The 25,656-nt window shown below is 43.4% G+C and overlaps 1 protein-coding gene across 2 annotated transcripts; it reads left to right on the forward strand.

The window, feature by feature from the left end:
• KLF9 (Kruppel like factor 9) lies at positions 1-25,431 on the forward strand. 2 transcript variants are annotated; one of them, XM_037850950.1, is made up of 2 exons: positions 1-1,448; positions 7,011-9,993. In XM_037850950.1, the coding sequence occupies exons 1-2, from the start codon at positions 944-946 to the stop codon at positions 7,139-7,141; spliced, it is 636 nt and encodes a 211-aa protein (XP_037706878.1). In that variant the 5' UTR covers positions 1-943; the 3' UTR covers positions 7,142-9,993. The 2 variants fall into 2 exon arrangements, with proteins under 2 accessions (XP_037706878.1, XP_037706877.1); XM_037850949.1 differs by lacking the exon at positions 7,011-9,993 and adding an exon at positions 22,058-25,431 and having other exon boundaries at positions 12-1,448.
• The last annotated feature ends 225 nt before the right edge of the window (positions 25,432-25,656 follow it).

Below are 25,656 nucleotides of genomic sequence, written 5' to 3' on the forward strand. Positions count from 1 at the left end.
TCTTTTGTCATAAGAGCGGGCGCAACTGACTTGGGAAGGTGTGTCCCAAAGCTCCGCCAGCTGCAATGTGAGCCAAGCGGCCTGGCCGGGCTACGGGAGAGAGATGCCCACAGAAAGAGAAGCTTCTCCTTTCCAGCCTCCTGGCTATTACCCTTTTAAATATCAGCGTTCGGGGCTGTAGGGGTAGCACGAGGCATCGAAACGGAACAGTCGGATTGGCCGCACGCCGTAGTTCTAGACGCACCTCTCCACCGAAAGGCCGTTTTGACTGGCAGGGGGAGAAAGTAAACAGAGTTGAATCACCCTCCCCACTGGCCAATTGGAGGGGGTTTGGACTGTGACGTGATGGGATTCTGCGAAATTGTTACTGAGCAAGAGAATGCCGGAACGGTGCGGACCGGCAGGAGCGGGGGCTCAGAAGTCGTCAGTGGACTGGGAGAAAAGTGTCTCGTAGACCTGGTGCTTTATCCAGCCCTTCCCACCAGCGTCTGGGTGGTCGGGTGAATGTCCTGGGGCTTTGGCTCGACTGAGAGGCGGCCGAGGGCGTGTGCCTCTTTTGCAGTTTCTTCTCCCAACGCCTCGGGGGCGTTTTCAGTCGAATAAACTTGCGGCCGCCACGTGTGGCATCTTTCCAAGGGAGCCGGCTCAGAAGGGCCGGCGCGCCCGTCTGGGGGATCGCGCCTGGCGCGGGGCAGGGCGGCGGCTGGAGCCGGCAGCGCGGCGGAGCCCGGAGCCGTGGATGCTGCGTGCGGAGGCGCTGCCGGTTACGTAAAGATGAGGGGCTGAGGTCGCCTCGGCGCTCCTGCGAGTCGGAAGCGCCCCGCGCCCCCGCCCCCTTGGCCGCCGCGCCGCGCTCGTCGTCCGAGGCGAGGGCAGGGCGAGCCGAACCTCCGCAGCCACAACGAAGTTTGGCCGCGCCGCCTTGGTTGCTGTCTCCCGCACCATGTCCGCGGCCGCCTACATGGACTTCGTGGCTGCCCAGTGTCTGGTTTCCATTTCGAACCGCTCTGCGGTGCCGGAGCATGGGGGCGCTCCGGACGCCGAGCGGCTGCGACTACCTGAGCGCGAGGTGACCAAGGACCACAGTGACCCGGGGGACACTTGGAAGGATTACTGCACGCTGGTCACCATCGCCAAGAGCTTGTTGGACCTGAACAAGTACCGACCCATCCAGACCCCCTCGGTGTGCAGCGACAGTCTAGAGAGTCCGGATGAGGATATAGGATCCGACAGCGACGTGACCACCGAATCTGGGTCGAGTCCTTCCCACAGCCCCGAGGAGAGACAGGATCCTGGCAGCGCGCCCAGCCCGCTCTCCCTCCTCCACCCCGGAGTGGCTGCGAAGGGGAAACACGCCTCCGAAAAGAGGCACAAGTGCCCCTACAGCGGCTGTGGGAAAGTCTATGGAAAATCCTCCCATCTCAAAGCCCATTACAGAGTGCATACAGGTTAGCGGCGTCTCCCTTTCCCACCGAGCTTTTGGGGTTAACCTTTGGCCGGGCAGCTTTTCTGGGCGTTAAGGACACCACAGTCGGCCTAAAGGGTGTACACAGTTGGGATGAGAAGCTGTTTAACTCTTTAAATGGTTTAACCGTGTAGCTGCAGAAAGCTCACTCGCTCCTTAATTATGCCCAGCCTCTGGAAGCGAAAGAGAGCACTAAACTGGCGGGCAGAGTGCTGGGTGCCAGCCCCTGTGCAAGGCTTCGGGGAAGTGGTGCCCGCCCCTCTCCTCCCCTTCCCCGCCCCACCCCCTGGACTCCATCACCACGCGATTGTGGGGCCACCCCACCTGGGAAGACGTTTGCGACGGGGAAGTCAAATGGCGTCTATATTATTTAATTTCCTTGTGGGAATACAGCGAGGTGACGGATACTTGGGAGAAGCGGCACTCCTTTTATAGAACCCTTTAGGGATGACTACTCATTTAGCTAAATGCATGCTACTTTTCAGGGCTTGCCAAGGTGGTTTGAAATTTGGCCAGGAGTCCCCAGAGAGTTAAGTTTAAAATAACACTGTTTCAGGCAGCAGAGGAGTTTGATCAAGTAATGGTTGGTAGGTTAACTTCACCCACCAACTAGTTAGCCTTCCCTATGGGCGAGATTTCAGAGCTGATATTTTTCGGGGTGATTTGGGTCGCACCCTCCACCCTTGAATACAGCGTTTAGCGCGGGGAGGTGTGGCCCTCGCCGGAGGTCAAGGCTGGTAATGAATGTGGGGACGTGCTGAATGCAGGGAACAGGCTATCCCAGCGACAGCAAAAGGCCGGGCTGGACAGATGAATGTGGCTAGAAAGACATCTGCAGTATTAAATTGGCTTTGGAGACTTACAGGGACCTTGGTCAGCCAATTCTACTGGTTCTTTTTAAGGTATGCAGAAAAAGTTGGAAAGCCTTCCTACTGGGACTTGCTGTTTCATCATCTATGGAAAGGTTCCTTTAAGATTGCTAATTCTGATCAGGTAGAACAGAGCTCTGTCATCTAATAACTGCTTTTCGTTCTCCATCCCATTACATCATGTTTAAGAGGTTGTTGGAGTTACTTGGAAAAGTATAGTCGTTTCTGGAAGTAATAGTTTGTTACTTTCAAGATGAGACCCTTGGCTGGTGGTTTTAAAAGGATAATTGGTTGGTTTTTATTTCCCTTTTTTTAAGAAAAAAGGGCATCTCGTATTTTATTTCCTTTGGAAGGCCTTTCTTGTGAAGGTGGCTGCTGGCACAGGACTAAAACTGATTATCTCCCAAGATGAATGCAAAATCAGATTCTATCTGGGTGTTGTCATCTAGGTTGCCATAAAACAGCACATTTCCAGGTTCGTATCTGTAAGGATGTTGAAAGACTTGTGCTTGAACTGGGGGATGTGACCTTTCACGTGGCTCTCCCTGGTGAGGTGGGGGTACATTAGCCCCAGGGTGTTACTCATCAACAGCTGTTGGGCGGGCCTGACGCGACAGCCATGTTCCTGAGTTCAGTTCATATCGACACCCACTGCCACCTTGAGCAAAGGCACTTTCTCCTTCAGGGAGCTGCCCAGTAGTGCAGTTGGGAAGGCCTGCAGTGCCTCCACGTGAGCTTCCCAAGTCTATCTGACTCAGGAAAAGGATTTTCCAGCCTTCTAGGCCATTCGGCTGAGTGATTTTCTCAGGCATTTATAGAAATGGCTGCTTGTGTGTTCATGCATGCGTGTTGCTCTTTAATTCTCCGAAAGGCAAGGAAGCTCAGCTGTTTCAGGAGAATCCTTTACACAGTCAGGAGTGGGAACTGAAGTGAAATGTTAATCTCATTTGAAAAGCTACAGTCAGTGTTCTGAAACTAGCATTATGGTGGTGATTGCAGGTGTCATTTATGTTTTGGGATTCTATAAACCTAGTACAGTGGTGGAATAAAAACTTTGGCCCCTGTAAATATTGCCAGAAGTGTACTTCTGTTACAGGGATGTATGTTTTAAGAATATGCTCAGTAAGAGTCTTGCAGGAGGTCTCATGCATTTGCAAGTTTCACATGCAACTTCAAGTTAGATTCCCTTTGGGATGGGGTTAGGAGCTTCCAGAGTTTAGTTTTGCTGCTATTAAATCCAGAAGGTGCATGGAGAGATAGCATTTGGAATGCCTGCATTCTGTGAAGACTTCAGAGCTGAAACCCTAGCCCTGCCCCCTTGCTCAGTGCTGCCCAAGAATTCCACCTGCTCCTTGCTCCTTCCCTGTAGAGCCTTGTATAATAGCTGCCACTTCTACAGACTAGTGGCTTTAGAGGCTGATTTATTTAAACAAAATTTTGTTTCATTCAGTGCAGCTACTTCTATAATGTCCTAAGAGAAAAGACTTTTGGGGCAGACTGAGCTGGGCTCTGATTTGCCTAGTTAAGCAAGTAACTTCAATTCAGAGTTTGCAAACAAGAGTTCTGCTGAATTTGCTTTGCAACTTTGTTTGGCTTGGCCAACACAGGGTTTATAAAAATTTAATTAGTTACCAACATCCAACAGTCAGAGGATTTGGGTACAAATCCAAATTTCTGGCTTCTCTGGAAAAATGGAAAGATCTGGCAATACTGGGTCTAAATTTTGGCCTAGTGACAATTAGCCTGAACTGAGTCTTCTCTCTGTGGGGCAGAATCCCTCATTTTATTTATTTATGTGGTCACTAGTGGCACTTAACTTTGCATCCTCTACTTTTTTTTAGCCACAGTTTCTTAATCTACAAATTAGGTGTACTATCACTGAACTCAGATTGGTATTGCAAAGATAAAATATATATAAAGCACCTAACAGTATTTTATACACAAAGGTCCTCAATAAATGCTGGATCTTATAGTTTGTGAGTAATATACAGGGTGTGCTCAAACTCAGGAAACATAGGAAAACTTATTTTTAAGCAGTATGTTAGTTTACATTTTTAAATAATATGCTCGGTCTGGTTTTCTTCAGCCTCTAGGCATCTTTTTAGGTGGAGTATATCTAAATTTTAAGCAGGGGTCCAGTTGTTAATCTGGGAAAAAAGCACAACAGATTTACTCTTTTCCCTGTTTCCAGACTTTTTTCTGTACTCTATGGTGTATTTATTGTACCTTTTCAGATAAACAGACCCATTAGAGTACTTCACCTGAAAATATACTGAGCCTGTTATTTTGAAATGGTAACCAACATGAAATCTGTCCTGTTTCCTGATACTGAGGACACCCTATATAGAGTCTATGCTTACTGAGGAGAGGGAAGCATATCCTTTGGGTAAGGAAACAACTACATTCTAATTCTAGATCAAAAGTCATCAGAACAGGCTGATTTAGAGTCAGGCCAGGTTGATATGTGGATGATAGAAACTTTAGCCCTATTGCTAGGCCAGGTGCAATTTTGCTCTCTTTTTGAGAGGCTTTCCTTAAGTGGTGACAGTGGGTTGGGTTGAGTTTGATAGCAGTGGTTACTGGATCCTGAAATTCAGAAAGACCTAAATCCCAACCATCACATCCCAGGTTCCTCAGAAAAAAATTAAAACCAACAGTTTTTATAATAGGGTAGAAGGAAGTTCATGTAAAACAAGGAGAAGGAAGAGCTGCAAAACCCCAAGAGTGTCTGCTTCTGGTTTTCCTTTTCCTGTTTGAACATTTCCCTGGGATACTTAGGATACCTAGCGGAAGGGTATCCTCTAAAGAGGAAGTTGTCTTCCAATAAGGAAAACAGATCTTTCTGTCTCTCTGGAATGTCCATCACAGGCCAGCGCTAACTCAGGTGAGGATGTACTTTCCTGGAGACTTGAGAAAGTTTTAAAATTTTACTTATGCAGGTGCCAAGCCCAGGCTGTGCCTCTTGCAGTCTTGTCCCTCACTCCTCCACTCCCTTGATTACTGCAAAGAGCTTTGGAGTTAACTCTTTGGTTTAGGAGAGTCTAATGCCATCAGAAGTGTGAGTGAGAAGGAACCTAACTCCATTAGCTGAGAGGCAGGGGTTTGGGGAGAGCAGCATCTTTCTTTGGTGCAGGTCTAGACTAGGGGCCTTTGCTCAGAAGTGGCCTCTGGGCAGCCCTTTAATTAGCCCTGCCCAGTTCTTACTGCTTTCTCTTGTCTTTCTGGATGGAATGGAAGCCTGTGCCTTGATCCTTGAGGACATTCTCTGCCTCATTCCTCTTTGTAGAGGGCTCCCCAAAGAGATGGGGAATGATATTTTATAACCTGACGTAGATAGCTTCACCCTGTTTAGATTTGCAACTAAGCCTGAGTTGGACTTGCCAAGATAATTGTTTCTATACCTATATTTCATTATCTCTCCCCTAAGGAGAGTTTCTAGATCTTTTTTTTTTTTCATAATTGCCCCTCCCCCTTGACATTTTAATACCACCTGTGTACTACATAGCTTATCTACTGTATATGGTTTGTGCAGTATGCCCCATTGAAGGCCACAAACCACCGTAATAGCTAAGATTTTTTTTTTTTACCTGCCAAGAACCAATTTTTGCCCCCTTGGGAGTGATAACATGCCTGTACCCCCCCTTCTCGCCCCCATTGACAATGTCTAGGCATAGTCCCATGTATCATATTAGGAAGAAATAATTTACATTGGAGAGGAGAGCAAAGAGCTACAGATGGCTTCTAGCTGTAGAGGAAGATGGTTTTCCATGGGTTGCATGGATTGCCTATAGGATCTGCTTCTGGGTTCCAGATAGGGGGCTAAAATTCCCTTGGGTTCAGGGAAAGATGGCTCAGCTGCTCCAGCCCCAAATCACTGCTGAAAGCACATTCTGAGGATGGAGGCCTGTGGACGAACCATAGGGTTCTTCCTTCCTAGGCCGGGAGCAGGAAGGGCCAGTTCTGTCCCTCACCTCCACCTCCCCATCTCCTCTGTGTACCTGTCCTAACAAAGCTAAAGTGGGTTTGCCTTAGAGAAGCTTCTGCTGCTGGCAGGATTACTGTTTCACAACAGAAAATGAAAGTGGAGTAAAATTACAGAGTAAAAACATTGTTTCCCTTGATTTTCTTTTCGTATCTGTAGATGGTGAGGAACGAGAAGGATGCCAGTGGAGGGTGGGCTGGCGGAGGGGAGGTATCGGGGTAAATATAGTGCCATTTTGATTGTAACACCCCATTACCTTCAGACACAAAGATGTAACCTGAGGGAAATGAATTCTCGGACTCTGAACATAAGGGTCAGATTTGCATTCCTGTCTCAATTGTTTGTGCTTATCCAAAGAACTAGTCATTCTGCAACGTCTGTGGGAAATTCCCAGATTGAACTTCCCAGGGAGAAACATCATATGACATATTGGGAAAGTGGCTGACAATGGTCTTCCTTAATAAGTTCATTGAGAAGAAAAGTGGGTGGATTATTTCCCGGTATTCACTCTTTTTGGAGCCCCTAAAACAACCTGATATGCCCTGGTTGGAGCTTGCTTTCTGGCCCGTCGGTTTGATTTCTGAGAGCCTTAAGATCATAAACATTCTTGATTTAAAAAAAAAAAAAAACAACAAAATACAGCTTTGTAATGCTTGCTAAATCTTGACTTCCAAATCTTTCTTCTTTTCCCCAGTTGTCAGGCTTGGAGAAAAAGCTGCAGCGTTCCAGCCCTCTGCTGCGCACATCCTCCCCCACACGCGACCCTCCCACCTTTTCCTAATGTTTCTCCAGCAAGCCCAGCGCCCACTGAAGAGCGCAAATTAGAGCCCAGTAATTGGTACAAAGGCACTTTCTGTTTCTATGCAACACACGCAAAAAAGGAGGGGCAAAAGGAAAAGAAAAAAAAACAGATGGTTTAAAAGGGAAAGAAATGGGATCCTCTGCAGTGGTCTTTGAGCAGTCCCAGCTCCCGCTCCGCCCCACTTTTTGTTGGGAAGTTAGTCACAGGCCTAGGCCTACCTCGGAGCATTTGGTGGCAGCAGTGGTTAGTCTCAGAAGAATAGAATATGGAGGTTGGAAGCGACCTTGGGAGGTCACCACATCCATCATTTTGTCTGTTAAGAAAGCGCATACTTCCCCCGCTGTCAGATGGGGATCGTTCCCTTTATACGTTTCGGGGGACTTGGAGGATTTAGAAGCACAGGGTTGAAAAGCAGACTCTCTGCCCCGAGTTTGGGCAAATTGTGTAATTTTCCAGAGCCTCGGTTTTCCTCAGCAGCACAGTGACAGTCCTAGGTACTCTGAAGGTGGTGGACAAGATGGAATAAAGTGCGGCGGCCTCTGCCTTCAAGCTGGGCCCGTGAGGGTGCTCCCGAGATCTTCATTTTGAATTCCTTCCATGTGCATTCTTTTCTCTAGTCTCCAGAGGACTTATATCTCTGGTTAGTTTTTTCCTTTTTTTTTTTTTCCTTTGGCCTAAAGTGCTGCTTGGAATTAACCAGTGAAAGGGCAGAGGTGGCGCCAGTCCCGGAGGCCTCTGTCGTTTTTTTGTAGAAGGGAGTGCTCTCTCGGATAGCCCAAGGCAAAGCTCCTGGGCCATTTCCTACTCCTCCCTTCCTGATCCCCTCCTTGAACTTTTAATGTCTTTTTGATGCATTAAGGCCAAAAGAAAACATTTGCCTTATCCCAGTCTCAAGCATTCTCTACAAACAATAGGAGAGGACCATCATCATTATTTTTAGGGAATGCATTCCCCACTAAGGGAGGGAGGTGCATCCATTTTCATGGCTTAGGGCTTCTAATGTATTCCTTTCCATTCCGGCTAACTGCCGGTTTATGGTGGCCTCCGTTTTAATCTCAGTCCATCAGGAGGTATATGAGACCTTAAGTCCTCAGAAGAGAATTGAAAATCTGGATCTGAAATCTAAAGGTTCGAGAGCTGCAAGAACTAGTTAGCTCACCATCTAAGCCCAGGACCATGGGGCCTCTGAATTCATAGATAGATGAAATTGAGAATGATCACAAATTTGAAAAGTAGAATGGAATTCATTCCTGATTGGCCAAATTGAGCCCTTTAAAGAAGTGATAGTGTTATTTAAATAGATTAAAATAAAGAGATGGGAGCCTAAGCCATACAAAATTAATGACAAGGATTGTAACACAGGCAGTGGTGTTTTGTGTTAAACTGAGTTTGAGCATGTGTCCTGGCCCAGCCTTCCTCAAAGGGGAAGTGAGTGCCTCCCAGAGGACCTCATTTGAACCAAAGTGGGAACTAGCGGGGCAGGCAATGAGCAAAAGGACGCAAACTCTGAGAATTATGGGCATTTTAAAATTGGAAGGAATCCTACAGATCACCTTTTGTTCGAAGAGAGAGAAAGGTGGAAAAACGGTTTTCACCATCTCTGCCGGGGAGTCAGCTTTGATGAGGTAGAGGCAATCAAAAAAGAATAAGGTCCCACGAACTTATTGACTAGTAAGGAGGAGATCAGGCCACTCTAAGGAACCTGAATGGGACAGTTGCCCCCAGGAGAAACCTTCAGCAGAGGAACAGTATAGTGGAGTGACTAAAGCACCAGCTTTAGGGTCCAGTAGACCTGGCTTTGAATCCTACCTCTACCACTTTCTAATTGTGAGAAGTCAGGCAGTGTTTAACCTCTGAGCCTCAGATGAGGTGGGCATTTAAAGCATTTAGCACGTGTCCCCATAACTGGGTATTATAATTAACATAAACATGTTACATTTTGTTCCCCAGAAGCCTTGATATTCCTAGAATTTTTGTTTAGAATTTCAGATTAAAACGTGTTTCATTCACATAAATACTATTTTTGTATTCATTTAAATAATAGTGATTTTTACAATGCAAAGAGCTGTGCTATATGCCAGTAGCAGGTACTGTGAGTTTTGTGACTGTTGATGATAATGATGATGATGATATCAAGCATTTATTATATGCCAGGTTCAAAGTAAATGGTTAACTTACACAGTTACATTTAAACTCACAGCAATCTTATGGATAGGAAGGTACCGTAATTTTCCCTATTTTATAGCAGGATCAGACTTGGAGTTAGTTAACCTAGTCCAAGGTTACACTGGAATTTTCCCAGTATGTTTCTAGGTGCTTGGAGCTGTGTGTTGAATGGTTGTTGACCTGGACCCTGTGTTGTTCTAACTCTGGCTTGTGGGTGGTTTTCATGAACCTTGGTTAGGAATGTCTGCAGAAATCCTGGACTCTGACCATACTTTCCCTATATGTTCCATAGCTGATTCAGAAGCTGCTGCTTAACAATTGAAAAGGACCCTGGTTCTATGTCTATATCTGACTCTTGGTTGCAAGCAAGAGAATCTAAATGTGGACTGGTTTAATAAACAATGGAATTTTGTTGATTCAACTTATAAACCCATCTGTAGGTAGCTCTAGCTTCAGGTACTCAGTGGCACCAGGAATGTGCACCTCTCCTTGGCTCAGCTTTGCTGTCCTTTGCTTTGGGGGGGCTCTCTCTGAATGGTGATAAGATGGCTGCCAGCAGTTCTAGACTCACATCCTGCCAATTCAGCAAGCCCAGTGAAAAGACAGTTTCTCCTTCCAGTAAAAGTGGCAAGGTGGTAGCTCCATGACTGGGCTTGACTCATGTGCCCATCCCTGAAATCTGTCACTATGGCTGGGGATGCCTGGTCAGCCCCCCCCCCCCCCCCCCCCCCTGAATTACATGGACTCAGTGGGGAAGAGGTGAATTCCAAAAGGAAATTTCAGAGTGTGCTATTTATTACTTTAAAAGAGGGAATGGATGGCAGGCAGGCAAAACCAATAGCTACTCATTTAGCCCAGTTAGAACTACAAACAGGATATTGCAGAGCAGAGTTTGAGAAAATGAGAGACAAAACAGTATGACAACATTTTTTTCCTCCTCTTTGAAGGGAAAGAGCTCTGAACTATCTCTGGCGTTCAGCCTGAAAGATAGCCATAAGTGCAGGTACAGGAAGGTCTGTGGAAAATAGATGACTTCAACATACATTAGCTCAGGCATGGCCCTGGGCCCTCCTCAGTGGATGCTCTCGAAACCAATACCAAAAGCCTTGCGTGGAACCAGTGTTAGTGGCAGTGTGGTCAGCAGTGCCATTCACGTGGTCTTAATTTCAGTCGTCTGTCCATTTTAATGCCCAGAGAAGTGAATTGTGTTTACGTGAACATTTGTTAACCCCAGTGCTAACAGATAAAGGCCTAGTCTATACAGAGATGAGCTATTTCTAAAGCAGTTCCCGTTGGGATTCAGAAGTCTATTCAGCGTGCATAATGCCCAACAAAAACACCATAACAAATCGTAAGAGGCAAAAATTAGAGCTTAAAAATAACTTACAAAAACACTCATAAAAATGACTTAAATCTCTACACTAACATAATTCTACAGTATGTTTGTACCATTGCAGCTTTAATGAAAATAAGCAGACTGAAAACCAAACAGCTGGCTTTTCCTCTTTTTCATACCCATTGCCAACCACAAAATGCTTGTCTGGTGAGCATTATTCCTCTGAAGCCAGGGTTCCCAGTGTAAAAGAGCACAGGCTGTTTCCCTCCATCCTGAGTCATTTCTTCTCAAGTCCTGCTTGCTCCCAAATTTCGAAACCATGCTGAAGAAGGCCTGCGCAAGGACAGCTGTGTTCCTCCTTTGAGAGAGAGAGCTGGGGGGAGTCTGTGGGGCTGTTTTCTAGAGGTTGGGCAGCTCCAACTGGAGACGGTTCATGGCCTTCAACAGTGAACACCAGGCCCTCTGAATTAGTGGCTCATTCTCCATCCCAGGAGAGAGAGAAATAAAAGCTTGGGGGAGACGATTTGATGATAGCCCATGTGTCATGTGTGAGTAGCAGTCTTACCAGCCTTACTCTGGTACCAGCAGTGTGCAGAAGTTGAGCAGAGGGAAAATGCTGGAAACACATGTTGGGGTGGCATCACTAATCATTGTGAATCACTTGAGTCCCACAACCTAGCTGAGGTGAAGAGGCATTTACTGCAAATCAAGCATGACTCTCATCTCCTGTATTTTCCTTTTTTACCCACTGTCTTTTCTGAGGCAGAGGCTTCAGCTCTCTGGACAGTAGTTGCCCCCAGGAAGCTGCAGATGCTACATATAATTTTGTTTAAGTGTTCAAATGATGTGGTTATCCTTTTGTTTGCTTAAAGGTGCCACAAGTTTCAGTGGCTATAGTAAAGCAACTGTGCATTGGGTAAGAAGTTCATGGTCACACACCTCAGGTATGCAAAGAGGTTAACTGTCCAAAACCAAAATCATCTGAGCTCCCCAGCCCTCTGCTGTTGGTGGAAAAGTTTTATCTTAGCAATTCAAGGTGTCTCAGTTACTTCTGTATTAGGTTTTATTCTCCTTTGGGTACATTTGCAAAATCAGGGTTCTCTCCCTTTCCCTTTCTTTCTCCTGATCCAGTATTTGGTGGGCAAGGGGCTCCTTTATGGTTTTGACACCATCTGTGTTGTGTGCCAACCTTTGACCTTGGTGGTCTCTGCTGGGCTGTAACACACCTGCTTGGAGGTTCGTCCTTATGTGTTGGCATCCTCTGCTGAAGATGGCCTCAGCTGCAGGTGGTGGCTTTTGTGCTTTGTAACTTGGTCCTTCCATGGCTTTCTCCAGCTGCCTGGTTAGGTACCCAGGAAGACACAGCCCCGCTCCCCACCTTACATCAGGAAGAGTGGGAGTCTGTGAAGCAGTCCTGAGGGAGGCCCTGCACCGAGACCTCTCTCTCGGCCATGGCTACCCAGCTCCTCAGGTGCATGTCAGGTGTGGGACTTCCCCACCCACAGGCTCTGGGCATGCCCTGGGGAAGCCAAGCAACAGTGTCCACTCCTCTGGGACTTCCCAAGCTATCACCAAAGGAAAGAGCACTGGGAGAGCTTTATGTCTAATCCCTAAACTCCAATTTCTCTTTTCCTGTAGCTCTGATCTTGGTGGGAAGCTTGGGCAAATCAAAAGGGCTGATTGGTTTGCAGATTGGATCATTAGGTCTGCTTCACGTTTTTAAAATTCTATTTGAATCTCAAAGCTCAGCAGCAACTCATTTGTTCTAAACTGTTGCTCTCCCCTGGAACAATGTATATGGAAAGAAGGGACTGCCAGTAAGAGAATTGGAAAAACCCACAGTGTTTAGTTAGGCTTTGGCCCTTTGTAACATCTAATCTTGTTTTGTGCATAAAGCTGAAGGAGGAGTTAGAATATCAGCCCTAATCTCATCACACCTTAACTCTCACAGTGACCTGGGCAAGTCGTCCACCCTCTGGGCTTCCCCTGGAGCAGGTTTGAATGAGATGCTCGTCTAAATCACCAAAAATGCAAAGACTCAAAAGAATCTATGTTATCGGCAAAGTTTTACCACCAAACATGATTTCCTGTTCAAGGTTTAGTACCTATTAGATTATTTATCTTTCCCCATAAATAGCTGGACAGAGGCTGTGTAGCCTGGGACGGCAGGAAGCACGCTAACCTGGCCAGGGCTGATCCGGCCTGACCCCAGGCCTCCCAGGGGCGCATTGTGTGATTGTGGGGAGGCCGTTTCACCCTGTTGGGCTTCGGAGGATCGCTAAGATCTTGTCCAGCTCTAAATTCAGTGACTAGGGTTTAAGCGTTGTCTTTTATCCAACCACATCAAGGGGCAGACTTTCATTGTGGTAAAAATGTGTGTGCTAAGCTCTGCATCTTAACCCCAGCGGTGTTTTCAGAGTTGCTGAGATAGAGGCCAGTATAGCCAAGACATCAAGAATTACCTGCTGGTGGATTGAGAGCCTAGAGAGTCAGGAATCTGTTGTCTGCCATGGTTAGTCCTGAGGTCGCAGCACAGGGCAGTTGAGATTGGGGGTAAGCGTGCACTGTTGGGACATCATCGAGCTTAAATGAGGAAGTGCTGGAATATCACAGATATTCCAGACACACACACCCACTTCCCATTTCGGAACCTAAAGGACAAGACAAGCTGCTTTCCACAGATAAACACTGGAACCGAGAAGTAAAATCTCACACCCAAGTTCTGTAGTGACTCTGTTAAATCAACAAATAAAATATAAAAGGAAACCAAATGACTGGAAGGATTCGGTGACAGCTCAGGAGCAAATGGTAATGGGGTGGCATGCCATTCAGGCAGGATTACTCTTTCAAAGCTACTGAGCATTTGTATTCTTTCATCTACATGTGTGGCAACATTTCTGGCAAACAGGAGGCATTTTGTTTCTTGATTTTTGAATCCAATGTTAATTGGAACTGTTGGGGCGGGAAACCATAGAATTCTCCGCACCCATGGATGGCCCGCGCACACCCCCTCTGTCATGTACGTTTGTGGTTCTGCACCAGAAGGTTCTGGAGGATGAAAACGATTTAAAAAGCCCTGCTCCTGTTTTGTAGTTCCAAGTCCACGTTGCCTTCCCAGTGGGAATGAGACCGGATGTTAATGGGCTGTGGCATCTGAGGCCCGGGGTGGGAGCAGGTCTATGTGGATACCTGCCCCACCGCCTCGTCCTTGGGGAGCACTTTATTAGACTAGCCTGTGCACCTCTTCACCTCTCACTCCCCGCTGCTTCCGAACAAGGCAAACCCAGTATTACTGTTTGTGCAGTTCAACCTCTGAAGGGAGAGTCATATCTGTCCTTGCAAGGGCGTTTTCCTTTCCCATATGGAAAAAGCAGGAAAGAAGGAGGTGGAGGAGAAATGAGAAAGATGTTGTATGATCAGGAAGTTTTTACTTTATGACAATGTGTTTGAGAAAGAAACAGAATGACTCTTCTCTCTTCCTTTGGTCTTAGACCCTGGAGTGTTCCAGTAATTTCTCAATAGAAAGTCCCCCCGCTGTGGAATATATTCTCCATCAACACATTTGTGGAAAAGTTTAAACTCTGATACATTCATTGTTTTCCTTGTTTTTAGTAACCCTCTTTTTAAAAACGAAAATAACTTTTTTTCTGACGTTTTCTCATTAAAAGAGAAATTTGTACTCACTGTTTAAAAATCTGAAAATGGCAGGAAAAAAAATTACAGAAAGAAATAGAAGTTCTCTTTATCCCCTCACCTGTAGATAATCACTGTTCATGTTTTGTATATATTCTAACAGGATTTTTTTTTCTGCATAGATATACCCACAGTATATCATATGTTCTTTTCACGTAGCAGTGTACTGCAAAAATCTTTTCATTTCATTATATAACAATCTAATACATCTTTAATAGTTGCATATTATTCCATTGCATGGATACACTATAATTTAGTTCCCTATTACTGGACACTTAAGTTGTTACCAACTATTAACTCTTACAAACAATGCTGGTTTCCCACTACAGTATATTTTGTGGTCTTACCTGATTATATAAAAAAATAAGTCCTAGAAGAAAATATTACCAGATTGTCCCACCAGTGCAGGTGGTCCTCATGCCTCCAACAATCAAAGGTGTGAACAGACTTTTTAACATTTAAAAATGTTAAAAAGTCTATTTGTGCTAATAGATATTTCATTGATGTTTCCATTGTCATGTGACAACATGTGAGATTGAATATATTTTCATATATTTATTTATTGCTCATTAGTAGTTCTTCTCTTATAAAGTGCTTATTCACATCCCTGCCTACTTTTATTAAATTGGGCTGCTCAATTTGATTTGCAAGTTTGTGTTTTTTGGTTGTTGTTGTTTTGTGTTATAGATTTGTAACCTTTTGTCATATGCTGCAATTTCTTTTATTGCTCATTGTCTGGGTTTTTAATTTTCTAACTAATGTATATTTTTGCCTTGCAGAAATTTAATATGTTTATGTATTAAAAACTACCCATATTGAAGGATTCTGCCTTTGGTTTCATGTTTAGAAAGTTCCCTCTTCACTCCAAGAGTCTAAAAATATTCAGCTATATTTCCTTTTACAATCTTTATGGTTTTATTTCTTATATTTACATTTATGGCCCACTTAGAATTTATATAATTGGAAGGTATAAGACAGGGATCTAGATTTTAGTTTTTAACCAGATGTCTTTGCCATTTTTTGAATAAAACATCTTTTTCCTCACTGATTAGAAATGCTCCATTTATCATTTACTAGACTTGGGTGTATTTTCAGAAACTGATCTGTTTTCTCCCTTACTGGTATCTTACTATCTTTAATTATTACAGTGTTAATCATATATTTTAATAACTGTTATTGCATATGCCACTTATTATCGTTCTTTTTGCAAAATTTTCTTGGCAACTCAGGCATGTTTATTCTTCCAAATGAACTTTAGAATAATTTTGTCAAGTTCAAGAAAAAAAATTCCTTTGGAGTATGTTAATTTCATAAATTAATTTTTATAGAACAGACATTTTTTTATCTTCATTTTATTGAGATATATTCAAATACCATGCAGTCATACAAAACAAATTGTACATTCGATTGTTCACAGTACCATTACATAGTTGTACATTCATCACCTAAATCAATCCCTGACACTTTCATTAGCACACACACAAAAATAACAAGAATAATAATTAGAGTGAAAAAGAGCAACTTAAGTAAAAAAGAACACTGGGTACCTTTGTCTGTTTGTTTCCTTCCCCTATTTTTCTACTCATCCATCCATAAACTAGACAAAGTGGAGTGTGGTCCTTATGGCTTTCCCAATCCCATTGTCACCCCTCATAAGCTACATTTTTATACAACTGTCTTCGAGATTCATGGGTTCTGGGTTGTAATTTGATAGTTTCAGGTATCCACCACCAGCTACCCCAATTCTTTAGAACCTAAAAAGGGTTGTCTAAAGTGTGCGTAAGAGTGCCCACCAGAGTGACCTCTCGGCTCCTTTTGGAATCTCTCTGCCACTGAAGCTTATTTCATTTCCTTTCACATCCCCCTTTTGGTCAAGAAGATGTTCTCCGTCCCACAATGCCGGGTCTACATTCCTCCCCGGGAGTCATATTCCACGTTGCCAGGGAGATTTACTCCCCTGAGTGTCTGATCCCACGTAGGGGGGAGGGCAGTGATTTCACCTTTCAAGTTGGCTTAGCTAGAGAGAGAGGGCCACATCTGAGCAACAAAGAGGCATTCGGGAGGAGGCTCTTAGGCACAATTATAGGGAGGCCTAGCCTCTCCTTTGCAGCAACCAGAATGGACATTTTTTTCACTCCATTGAACGTTACCATCCAAGAACATGGGAAACCATCCACTTATTCATTTTCTTTTACATTGGCTTTTTATAGTTTTCTTCATGCAGATCCTGAACTCTTAGGATTAGGTTCATCCTGATGGTTATGATTAGCATGTGAGAAAGCCATTGTGTGCTCTTTTTTTCATTTTTTATTTTACACGTCTAAATGCACCTTTTAATTTATATTAGTTTGTTAGTTATTGTTTTCCAAATAGAAGGTTATATCAACTGCAAACAATTCTTATTTCACCTCCTCCTTCCCATCATTTATTTCCTATTTTGTTATCTCATTGCACTCAGCATTTCTTGAGCAATGTTAGGAAACAGCTGTAATGATGAGGGTGGGTGTCAGTTCATACCTTGAGCTTGACCTTAATAGGGATGCAGGAACCTTACCTTTATTTTATTATTGAACTTGCTGGTGGAAGTTTTCAGATTTATATTTTTATCCTGTTTAGGAATTACTCCTCTATTTACTTAACAGCTTTCATTAGGGATGGATGTTGAATCTTAGCAAATACAATTCTGCATCTATCAAGGCAAAATTGTGTGTGTGTGAGCCTATTAAAATGGGGAATCATATTAGTAAGATTTTCTAATATCAAATTATCCATTTATTGATGGGATCCTAGTTGTTTTTTCGCTATCAAAAAACACCGTATTTTTCTCAAGTAGAAGCCTTGATCTTGTACATCTGCAAGAAGCAATAATTCTTAATTAGCACTTGTACTGTTCTGTTCTGAAAAGGCAGCCTAGTTCCCTTAGATTTGTTTTTACCAGAATGGTTTCTTTGCTAGAAGCATTGGAGCTTTAGATTTTTTTTTTTTTTTTTTTTTTTTAACCTTCAGCCTCAATGAAGATTAGACCTTTTCAGGCCCTTCTCTGGAAGGTGAGAAGGACCAGGTAGGAAGGAGGCAGTGTCTGAGAGCATAAGGCTTGCTGACACGGGCCAGGGTTTGAACTGAGACGCCTGGAGAAGGGCTGGGTGTACCCCATGAGCTTGCTGAGGACCTCAGTCTTCGGTCTCCTGTACGGAGAACTCACCCAACATTCATTTGAGGACAATGCCGAGGAGAGTAAGCTTCCCTTGCCATCATCAGCCGGTCTCCAGTTAGGGTGGAGGCTCCCTCTTGGAAGCAGGGAGGGTGTCACTTGTGCTTAAGGAGGCAGGTACGTAGACTGCAGGCCCCTCTCCACTTCTCTTGATTCCCCTGCAGACCCAGGAGGCTTCTGGAGGCCAGATCAGGCTCTGCAAAGAAAGTCTTTCACCTGTTTGGCGCAGTGTTCGGTGGCCTTTTTGATCAAATTTACTTTATGCTCTGAGCTGAGTGTATCAGCGAGAGGTGCTCAGTTTATTGCTGAGAGGGGGAGAGGAGTGGTATATAAATAACGAGAACTCAGAGAAACTTGTGCTGTTAACAGCTCTGCTCCAGTAAGGCAGAGTGTATTGTGTCATAGCCTCTGGGTGTGTTTTCCTGAGAAGGCCAGAAATAAAACACTGGTACATGTGTTTTCTTTTTTTCCCAGAAGGATGGTAACTCTCTCATTAATATTAAAGGCAGATTTAAAGACTCCTTAATTGATAGTTGTTTCGCCATATGATTTATTCGGCATAAAGAATGGTGACCGTTCTTTGGAGCTCAGAGCCGAGCTGAAAGGAAAGGCCTGGTTTTCTGCGGGCTGTGGGATGCAGGGCAAGTCACATCCTCTCTGGGCTTCTTTTTTCCTCCTCTGCAAATCATCTTATGGTTCCATGTGGCCTTTAGATTCTATGTCTTTCCCCATTCCATACATTCTTAGATGCAAAACATGTTTCCATTCCTGGATGGTACTTTATTATGTGCCTATCATTCACTAACATGCTGAAATCTATCCCATAGGAGGTTGTATGCAAACTCTCCACTGGGTTGAAGAGGCAGATGATTTCAGAGGGCTGCAAGCTGTAGGTCCACAGCAGAATCCAGCCTGCAGACACACTTGTTTGACCAGCACGGTGTTTTATAAAGTGTTGAATTTGCGTGCCTTTTAGTGTCTTGACTGCCTCTAGTTCGCCACAGATTCCACGGCTACCCATGACCTGATACACCTGGCCACTTCACCCATTTTTATTACCTGTCTGGCTCCTGAGGACATTTGAATTTACAAGCTCTGGTGAACTCCAGGTTGAAGTTCAAATCTTCTAATTTAGATCAGGGTTCAGTGAGCTTTCCTATAATTTTCATGTGTCATGAAATGCTATCCTTTTGATGTTTTTCAACCATTTAGTAAAAAAAAAAAACAAATATAGGAATAGTAGAAGCCATTCTTAGCTATGGCCTTACAAAAACAGGTGGCAGGAGGTGGTGGGCCAAATTTGGCCTGTGGGACATAGTTTGCTAATCTGATGTAGATCATTGACCAAAAGTGCCTAATGCTTTTCCAAAGGATCCCAGCAGAATTAAACTGATCTAGGGGCTTTTACACTAGCAGCTCACTTCACATCCAAGCAGCTTTTTAAGTTCTTGGAAATCTGTAAGGTTGAATTATACAAGTTATATGAGTCTAGCAGAAGCTGCTATTGGTGCAGATTTGTTCTGGATACCGTGAATCCCGTCTTCTCTCTGTGAAACGCATCAAGGGGTAAGGATGCTGGGTAGATGGCAACATCTAAATTAGAAGCAATGAGAACAATCACAAAATGACCACTAGGAGGAGCGGTCAAGAGAATGCAGCTTTAAGCCATATTGAAAGTTAATTCAGTGGGAATGGATCAAGATTGCACTTGAAATATATGTAGATCATAAGAATAAATGCTTAATAGTTTCCTGCACATTGAGCTGAGTCAGGCTTCAGTGACAATTTTCCACTGACTAGCACGTCTATGGAGGCATCTTCCTAAAACAGAGGGAGTACCATATTTTCCATATTATTTTCCAGTCCTAGCACACAGCAGAGTGGTCTCCTGGCCCATTTTTCCCACAGTGGACACAGATCTACTCAAATAAATTGACCACCTCCTCTTGTGACTCACTTGCAAGAAACTAGTACATGTGCCAGTGAGTAAGCCAAACCACGTAACTACTCCTCCAAGAAAACCTGCCGTAACAAGCACTGAGAAACTGAACTTTTCTTCATGCATATCAGTAAATGCACACTAGTAAAGGAAAGGAGAGAGGCTTTTTTTAAAAATGACATCAGTATATGAATTCCAAACCTTCATTTCATTTTTAACATAACATTTAGAAGAACATTTTCACCATAGATATTCTTTTAGGTTAGAAAAGAATCATCTGCCATCTAATTCTGGATTGGTTCAGAAGTCTTCCCCAGTAATCTGGTAACTTCTAAGCAGGTTTGGTCAATATGAATAGCTAGTGGATGAACAAGTTTGGGCATTTGGTTGGCAGCATGTAGCACAAAAGCCATATGTGACATTGTCCCTGCCTCAGGAAGCTCAGCATTGTTGAGTTGTGACAACCTGTATTTCACCTTTTGCTCAAAGGTCTGCTGAACTGAGTAAAAATGCAATTTGATCCAATAGTTGCAAAAAAAATGTAGTTTTCAATTCTATATCTTTGTTGGGTTTTTTGAGGTGTAAAGTTTGAAGCTCTTTTTTTCTTTTTCTTTTTGCCCTCCTTGCAGTAGACTTTGACAGTCTCCCTATGTCATCACTCCAGGTCTCATCCACTTTGATTAGGGCTCGGTTTGTTATTGCTTTTTGCTGCTGGAGCCTTTCCGCCCAGAGCTGGGTGATGATTTATAAATAGACTTGCATATAGCAAATCAGCTGCTCTGGATTAGCCTTGCCCACATTGGGTTTCCCATGAGAACAAGTAGGTTTTACAGGACGTTATGATCATTGCTCTCGTTAGAGAACAGCAGATAAAACTTCAGTCAAGTGTAGATTGTCACTAAGGTGCAAGAGTTTTTTGTTATTGTTACTTCGACATTTCTTTGGCACAAGGTAGGAGAATCTGAGGAATAAAGAATGAATAATTTTTGGATGACTCAGAAAGAAGCACTGCACTGGACATCTCCCAGTCTCTGCAAGTCTATTCCTGGGCTCCAGGGAGATGGGGACAAGAGTGAGAAAACATTCACTCCTCACATCTACCAAAGGAGCATCTGGAGAGTTTGATGGAAAGGAGTCTGCAGGCCCTGAGTCTTAGGAAGCAGCTTGGAAAATGTGAGGAGCAGAAAGCAAGGCTCTAGAAGCATACGGGTGGCAGGCACTTGCTAGAGGAGAAAACAAAACTGCACTCTGCTTTAAAAGCTTGTTCTGCCTTTCTGCTTGTGCATTTCTCCCAGATGTGGGCGTGGGCCTTCCCTTGCTGTTCCTGAGGTACAGGAGGCTCACAGTGCTGGTACCAGTCATGGTGGGACACAAAGACAGTTAAGTGAATCCAAGGAAAGGAATGAGAATGGGAGGCATTTGGAAATAGTGCCAAGTCCTCATGGACCCCAAGAGGCAGGACAGCCAAGTGGCCAAGAGTGCAGGCCCTGGAGCCTGGTAGATAGAGTCAGTTTATGGCTTCACCACTTTGTAGCTGTGTGACCTTTCGCAAGTAATTATTGAACCCTCCAAGCCTCTGTTTCCTCATCTGCAAAATGGGGCCACGTCATGGGGTATTCTATGATAATTCATTGAGATAAATAATACATGTTATTATTTTATAATAATGTGCTCATTTTATGAGACATATGGTAGAAACTCAAGATTGGTTAGTCTGGAGAAGATTAGAGAAAGACATAATAGCTGTCTTCAGATATTTAAAGGATTGGTATGTGAAAGAGAACAAGCTCATGTTCAGTGTTAAGACAATGGGACTTAAAATATGGACTTCTCAGCAAGGCAGATTTCACATTGATAAAAGTGTTTGCGACAGAAATGCTTGAGAACAAACCAGGCTGTCTTGTTAGGTACAGGGCTCCCTGTCATCGTGCATGGACAGAGGCTGGATGGCTGTAGCCCTCAGGAAAGCAAGGGGACAGTCTGCTCTGGGTGCCAGGTTAGTGGGAATGGGTACCTCGGGCCTCTTTCATTCCTAACGTATCTGGAAATTTAGCAAAGGGCTGTTTTTGTTTGTTGTTGTTTTTGTTTTTTATTGTGATAATATAAATATAACATAAATTTTCCCACTTTCAAGCATACAATTCAGTGGCATTCATTGCAATCACAATGTCATGCTACCACCACCGCCATCCATTACCGAAACTTTTTCATCACCCTAGAAACTCCCTACCGTTAAGCACTGACTCCTCATCCCCTCCTACCCTGCCCCTGGGAACCTCTAATCCACCTTCTGTCTCTCTGAATTCGACAGTTCTAGTTATTTCATCTAGGGGCTTAGTTTTTCTGACTCCTGATAGAACTCATAAAATCGACAGCCACTTAGAATCAAACCAGAAAAAATAACAGCCGAGGAGGGATCCATTGGGCACAAAGTAGCAAGCTCCTTTGCTTGGAGAAACTTACGTTCAGCAGATCTCTTCATATGCAGTGGATTTGTCTTCTGAGTCATGGGGATTGGTGGTTATGACCAGCCTTGGGGATTTTGCTTTCAAGCATCCTCTAAACCGTATCCTGCCTTGATTCCCTTCTCTTAGGTGAACGGCCCTTTCCCTGCACGTGGCCAGACTGCCTTAAGAAGTTCTCGCGCTCGGACGAGCTGACCCGCCACTACCGGACCCACACCGGGGAGAAGCAGTTCCGCTGCCCGCTGTGCGAGAAGCGCTTCATGAGGAGCGACCACCTGACGAAGCACGCGCGGCGCCACACCGAGTTCCACCCCAGCATGATCAAGCGGTCAAAAAAGGCACTGGCCAGCTCCTTGTGAGGTGCTGCCCGCGGATGTCAGGGAGGGATGGACCCCGCAAAGACAAAACTTCTCCCAGGAACCAGGCAGACCCGTGGAAACTAAGCCCCGGTGCAGGCGCGCTCACAGCACAGGAAGTCACTGCTCTTTGGTCAATATTCAGATTTTCCTCTCCCCGCATTATTTTTAAAAAGCACATTGTAGCCCAAGATCAAAGCCAACACTTGGCCCCCTTGCAGAGGCGACTATGGGAACAGGTCTCTGACTTTTGGAGGGAAGGCAAATGCTGTTTTTTTTTCTTCCCCTTTGTTTTTCTGGGGAGGGGGGAGTGGAGGGAGGGGCTCAAGGCCACGGCTGGGGTCGAATTTTAAAGATTCAACACTGGTGTACATATGTCTGACTGGGCGAGTTGACCTGTGGTCTCACACAGTGATTCTGGCCCTTTATGCTTGCTTTCTCTCAGAACTTTTTTCTTACCTATTGATGTAATGACGAGTGTGCTTCAGTTTCCTTAGCAAAAACCACTCTCTCGAATCACCTTAACTTTTGAGAAACAAACGCCATAGCACAGCTGACATTTTGCAAGCAAGAGCACATCTATTCCAGCATGATCTGTCATCTAAAGACTTGAAAACAAAGTTACTTATAGTCAATGGGTATGCAGAGTATGACTTTATACTAATCAAGACAAACCTTTGAAAGGTTACACTAAGTACAGAACTTTTAAACCTTGCTTTTTATGAATTGTACTTTTTTGAACATAAGCTGCACTTTTATTTTCTAATGCAGAGGATGAATAAGTTAAATACATGCTTTAAGGATAAAAGCAGACATTCTGTTTGGCACCACATTATAATCTGCTTGTTTTATAGTATACACGTTTCCCTAAGAAATCGTGGCAGAGATGTGAGGGCAGAATACACACAGCAGATGCTGAAGGAGAAGGAGGGTAGTATTTTTTAAAAAGAGAACAAACAGAATTTTAACTCTATTAACTTTTCCAAATTTTCCTATCCTTTTAGTTAACATCATCTTGTACCATAACGCCACTAGGGGACAGGGTTTTTACTCCGTTGGGTTTTAGTTGAATGGGTGCATGGCAGGTGTGAGCTCTGGAAACAGCCTTTTTTTTTTAGGAAAAATTTGTTGGTCTCCTTCCCATGTTCCTACAAAACTCCCACTAACAAGTGCAAGAGTTGTGTAAAAGGAAAAGGGAGCCGAAATGTGAAAACTAGACCCCTGTAAGTAGTGAAAGCCTGTGGAAAATACCACAGTAATTTCAGAGGTGACTCTGCATAATATTTCCTTTTGGAGAATGGAGGCAAATGGAATATGTACGAATGAAAATACATCACCGTGTCTCTTACATCAGAGCCTCACCCACTATTATATCTTGTATCTAGGTGTCTGCAGTGGCCTGAACCACTACATCCATAATATGCCATTTACCTGAAAACTTAGTTTTTGGCCTTTCTGTGGCCAGAAAAAGGAACTGAGTTTTCATGGTTAAAGAAGCAACCTCAAACGAGGGGAGTCAGCAGCGATCGTGGAGGAAATGTTTACATTTTTTTCCTTCAGATACAAGGCTGTCTGACGTTTTTATCTGATATTCAAAACAGGGAGCTATGGTGCACTCTAGTTTATACATGTGCTATCAAATGTGTTGTGTAAATTTAGGGCACCTACAAGTGAACTCATTATTTCACCTGACAAATGCTCGTTTCCAGTTCAGAAGCAGTGTGGGCTCGTGGAGCAGGCACGGGCATGTGTTATGGCTGACTCGACTTCCAGTACAACAGCCATCACTAGCACGGTATTTTTTTTTTTTTTTAAACCAATGTAGTTGTATTAGTGGTTCTCTAAAGAGAGCTGCTTTTAATATTAGGGACTGAGAGCAGTCCATGGGATAAAAAGGAAAGTGTTTTCTCACGGGAAAACATGTCAGGAAAATAAAGAACACTTTCTACCTCTGTTTCAGATTTTTGAAACGCTTATTTTAAACCAAATTTTAATTTCTTTGTCCAAAATAAGTTTTAAGGACATCTGTTCTTCCATACGAGATAGGTGGGCTGCCTATTTCTCACTGAACTCACGGGATGATTCTGCTTATGATACTCTGCACTCTGCTTTCAATGAGTGAGAGTTTGGGGTTGCCTAGCAACTCACTAGCTTGGAAAAACTCATCTTTCCCTCACAGAAACAAAGAACAACCAAGTCAGTGAAAGACAATCTTTATAGTTTCAGAAGTAAATCTATATGTGGCTTTTGTTGAGCACTTAGATGGATATAAATGCAGCAACTTGTTTTAAAAAAAAATGCACAATTTACTTCCCAAAAAAGTTGCCACTTGCCTTTTCAAGTCATTGAAAAACACATTTGATATTCTCTTGTATGTCATAGTAACATAACGTATAAACTCAAGGCTTTTTATTCTTTGTGATACATCCTGTTTTAAAACGTCACAAAACAGGAACCAGCATTCTAATTAGATTTACTATATCAAGATATGGTTCAAATAGGACTACTAGAGTTCATTGAACACTAAAACTATGAAGCAATTACTTTTTATATTAAAAAGACCATGGATTTAACTTATGAAAATCCAGATGCAGGATAGTAATTTTTGTTTACTTTTTTAACCAAACTGAACTTTTGAAAGACTATTGCAGGTGTTTAAAAAGGAAGAAAAGTTGTTTTATCTAATATTGTAAGTAGTTGTCATATTCTGGAAAATTTAATAATTTTAGAGTTAAGATAACTCCTCTCCTTGGTTAGGGAAGAAGAAAGCCCTTTACCATTGTGGAATGATGCTCTGGCTTTAAGGTCTAACTCTACATCATGCTTCTTTTGAGAATTATATTTGGTAGTTATAATTACAGAAAACAATTAGTTGTCAGTTTGCTGATAGATTTAGCGTAGTATTCATCACTCTGGGTAGATTGAGATGTTCTTTCACAACAGGTAAATGATCTGTAACACTGTAAGATACTGACCTTTACAACTGTTTAATCAGTTTTATTTTTGTACAGTATTAGTGACCTAAGTTATTTTGCTGTCCCGTTTTTGTAAATCAAATGAAATTATAAAAGAGGATTCTGACAGTAGGTATTTTGTACATATGTATATATGTTGTCCAAATAAAAATAATAAATGATAAAGATTGAATTGTTCCAGCCATTATATGTTGTAAAGGGGGCATATTTTACTATAATGAAAGTTGTATCTTTAACTTGCACTCACAGAGTTTTTACGATAAGCACAAGGATGATTTTACTTTGTGTCTTTCAGTATGTGCACTATTCAAATAGACTTTTGTGCATTTATTATTTATAGGCCTCCAAGGAAGTCAGTGGAATAGAGGTCAATTGTAGGAACTGGTCAGAAAATGTT

This window comes from Choloepus didactylus, chromosome 10, assembly GCF_015220235.1.
Source record: "Choloepus didactylus isolate mChoDid1 chromosome 10, mChoDid1.pri, whole genome shotgun sequence".
Classification (NCBI taxonomy): Eukaryota; Metazoa; Chordata; class Mammalia; order Pilosa; family Megalonychidae; genus Choloepus; species Choloepus didactylus.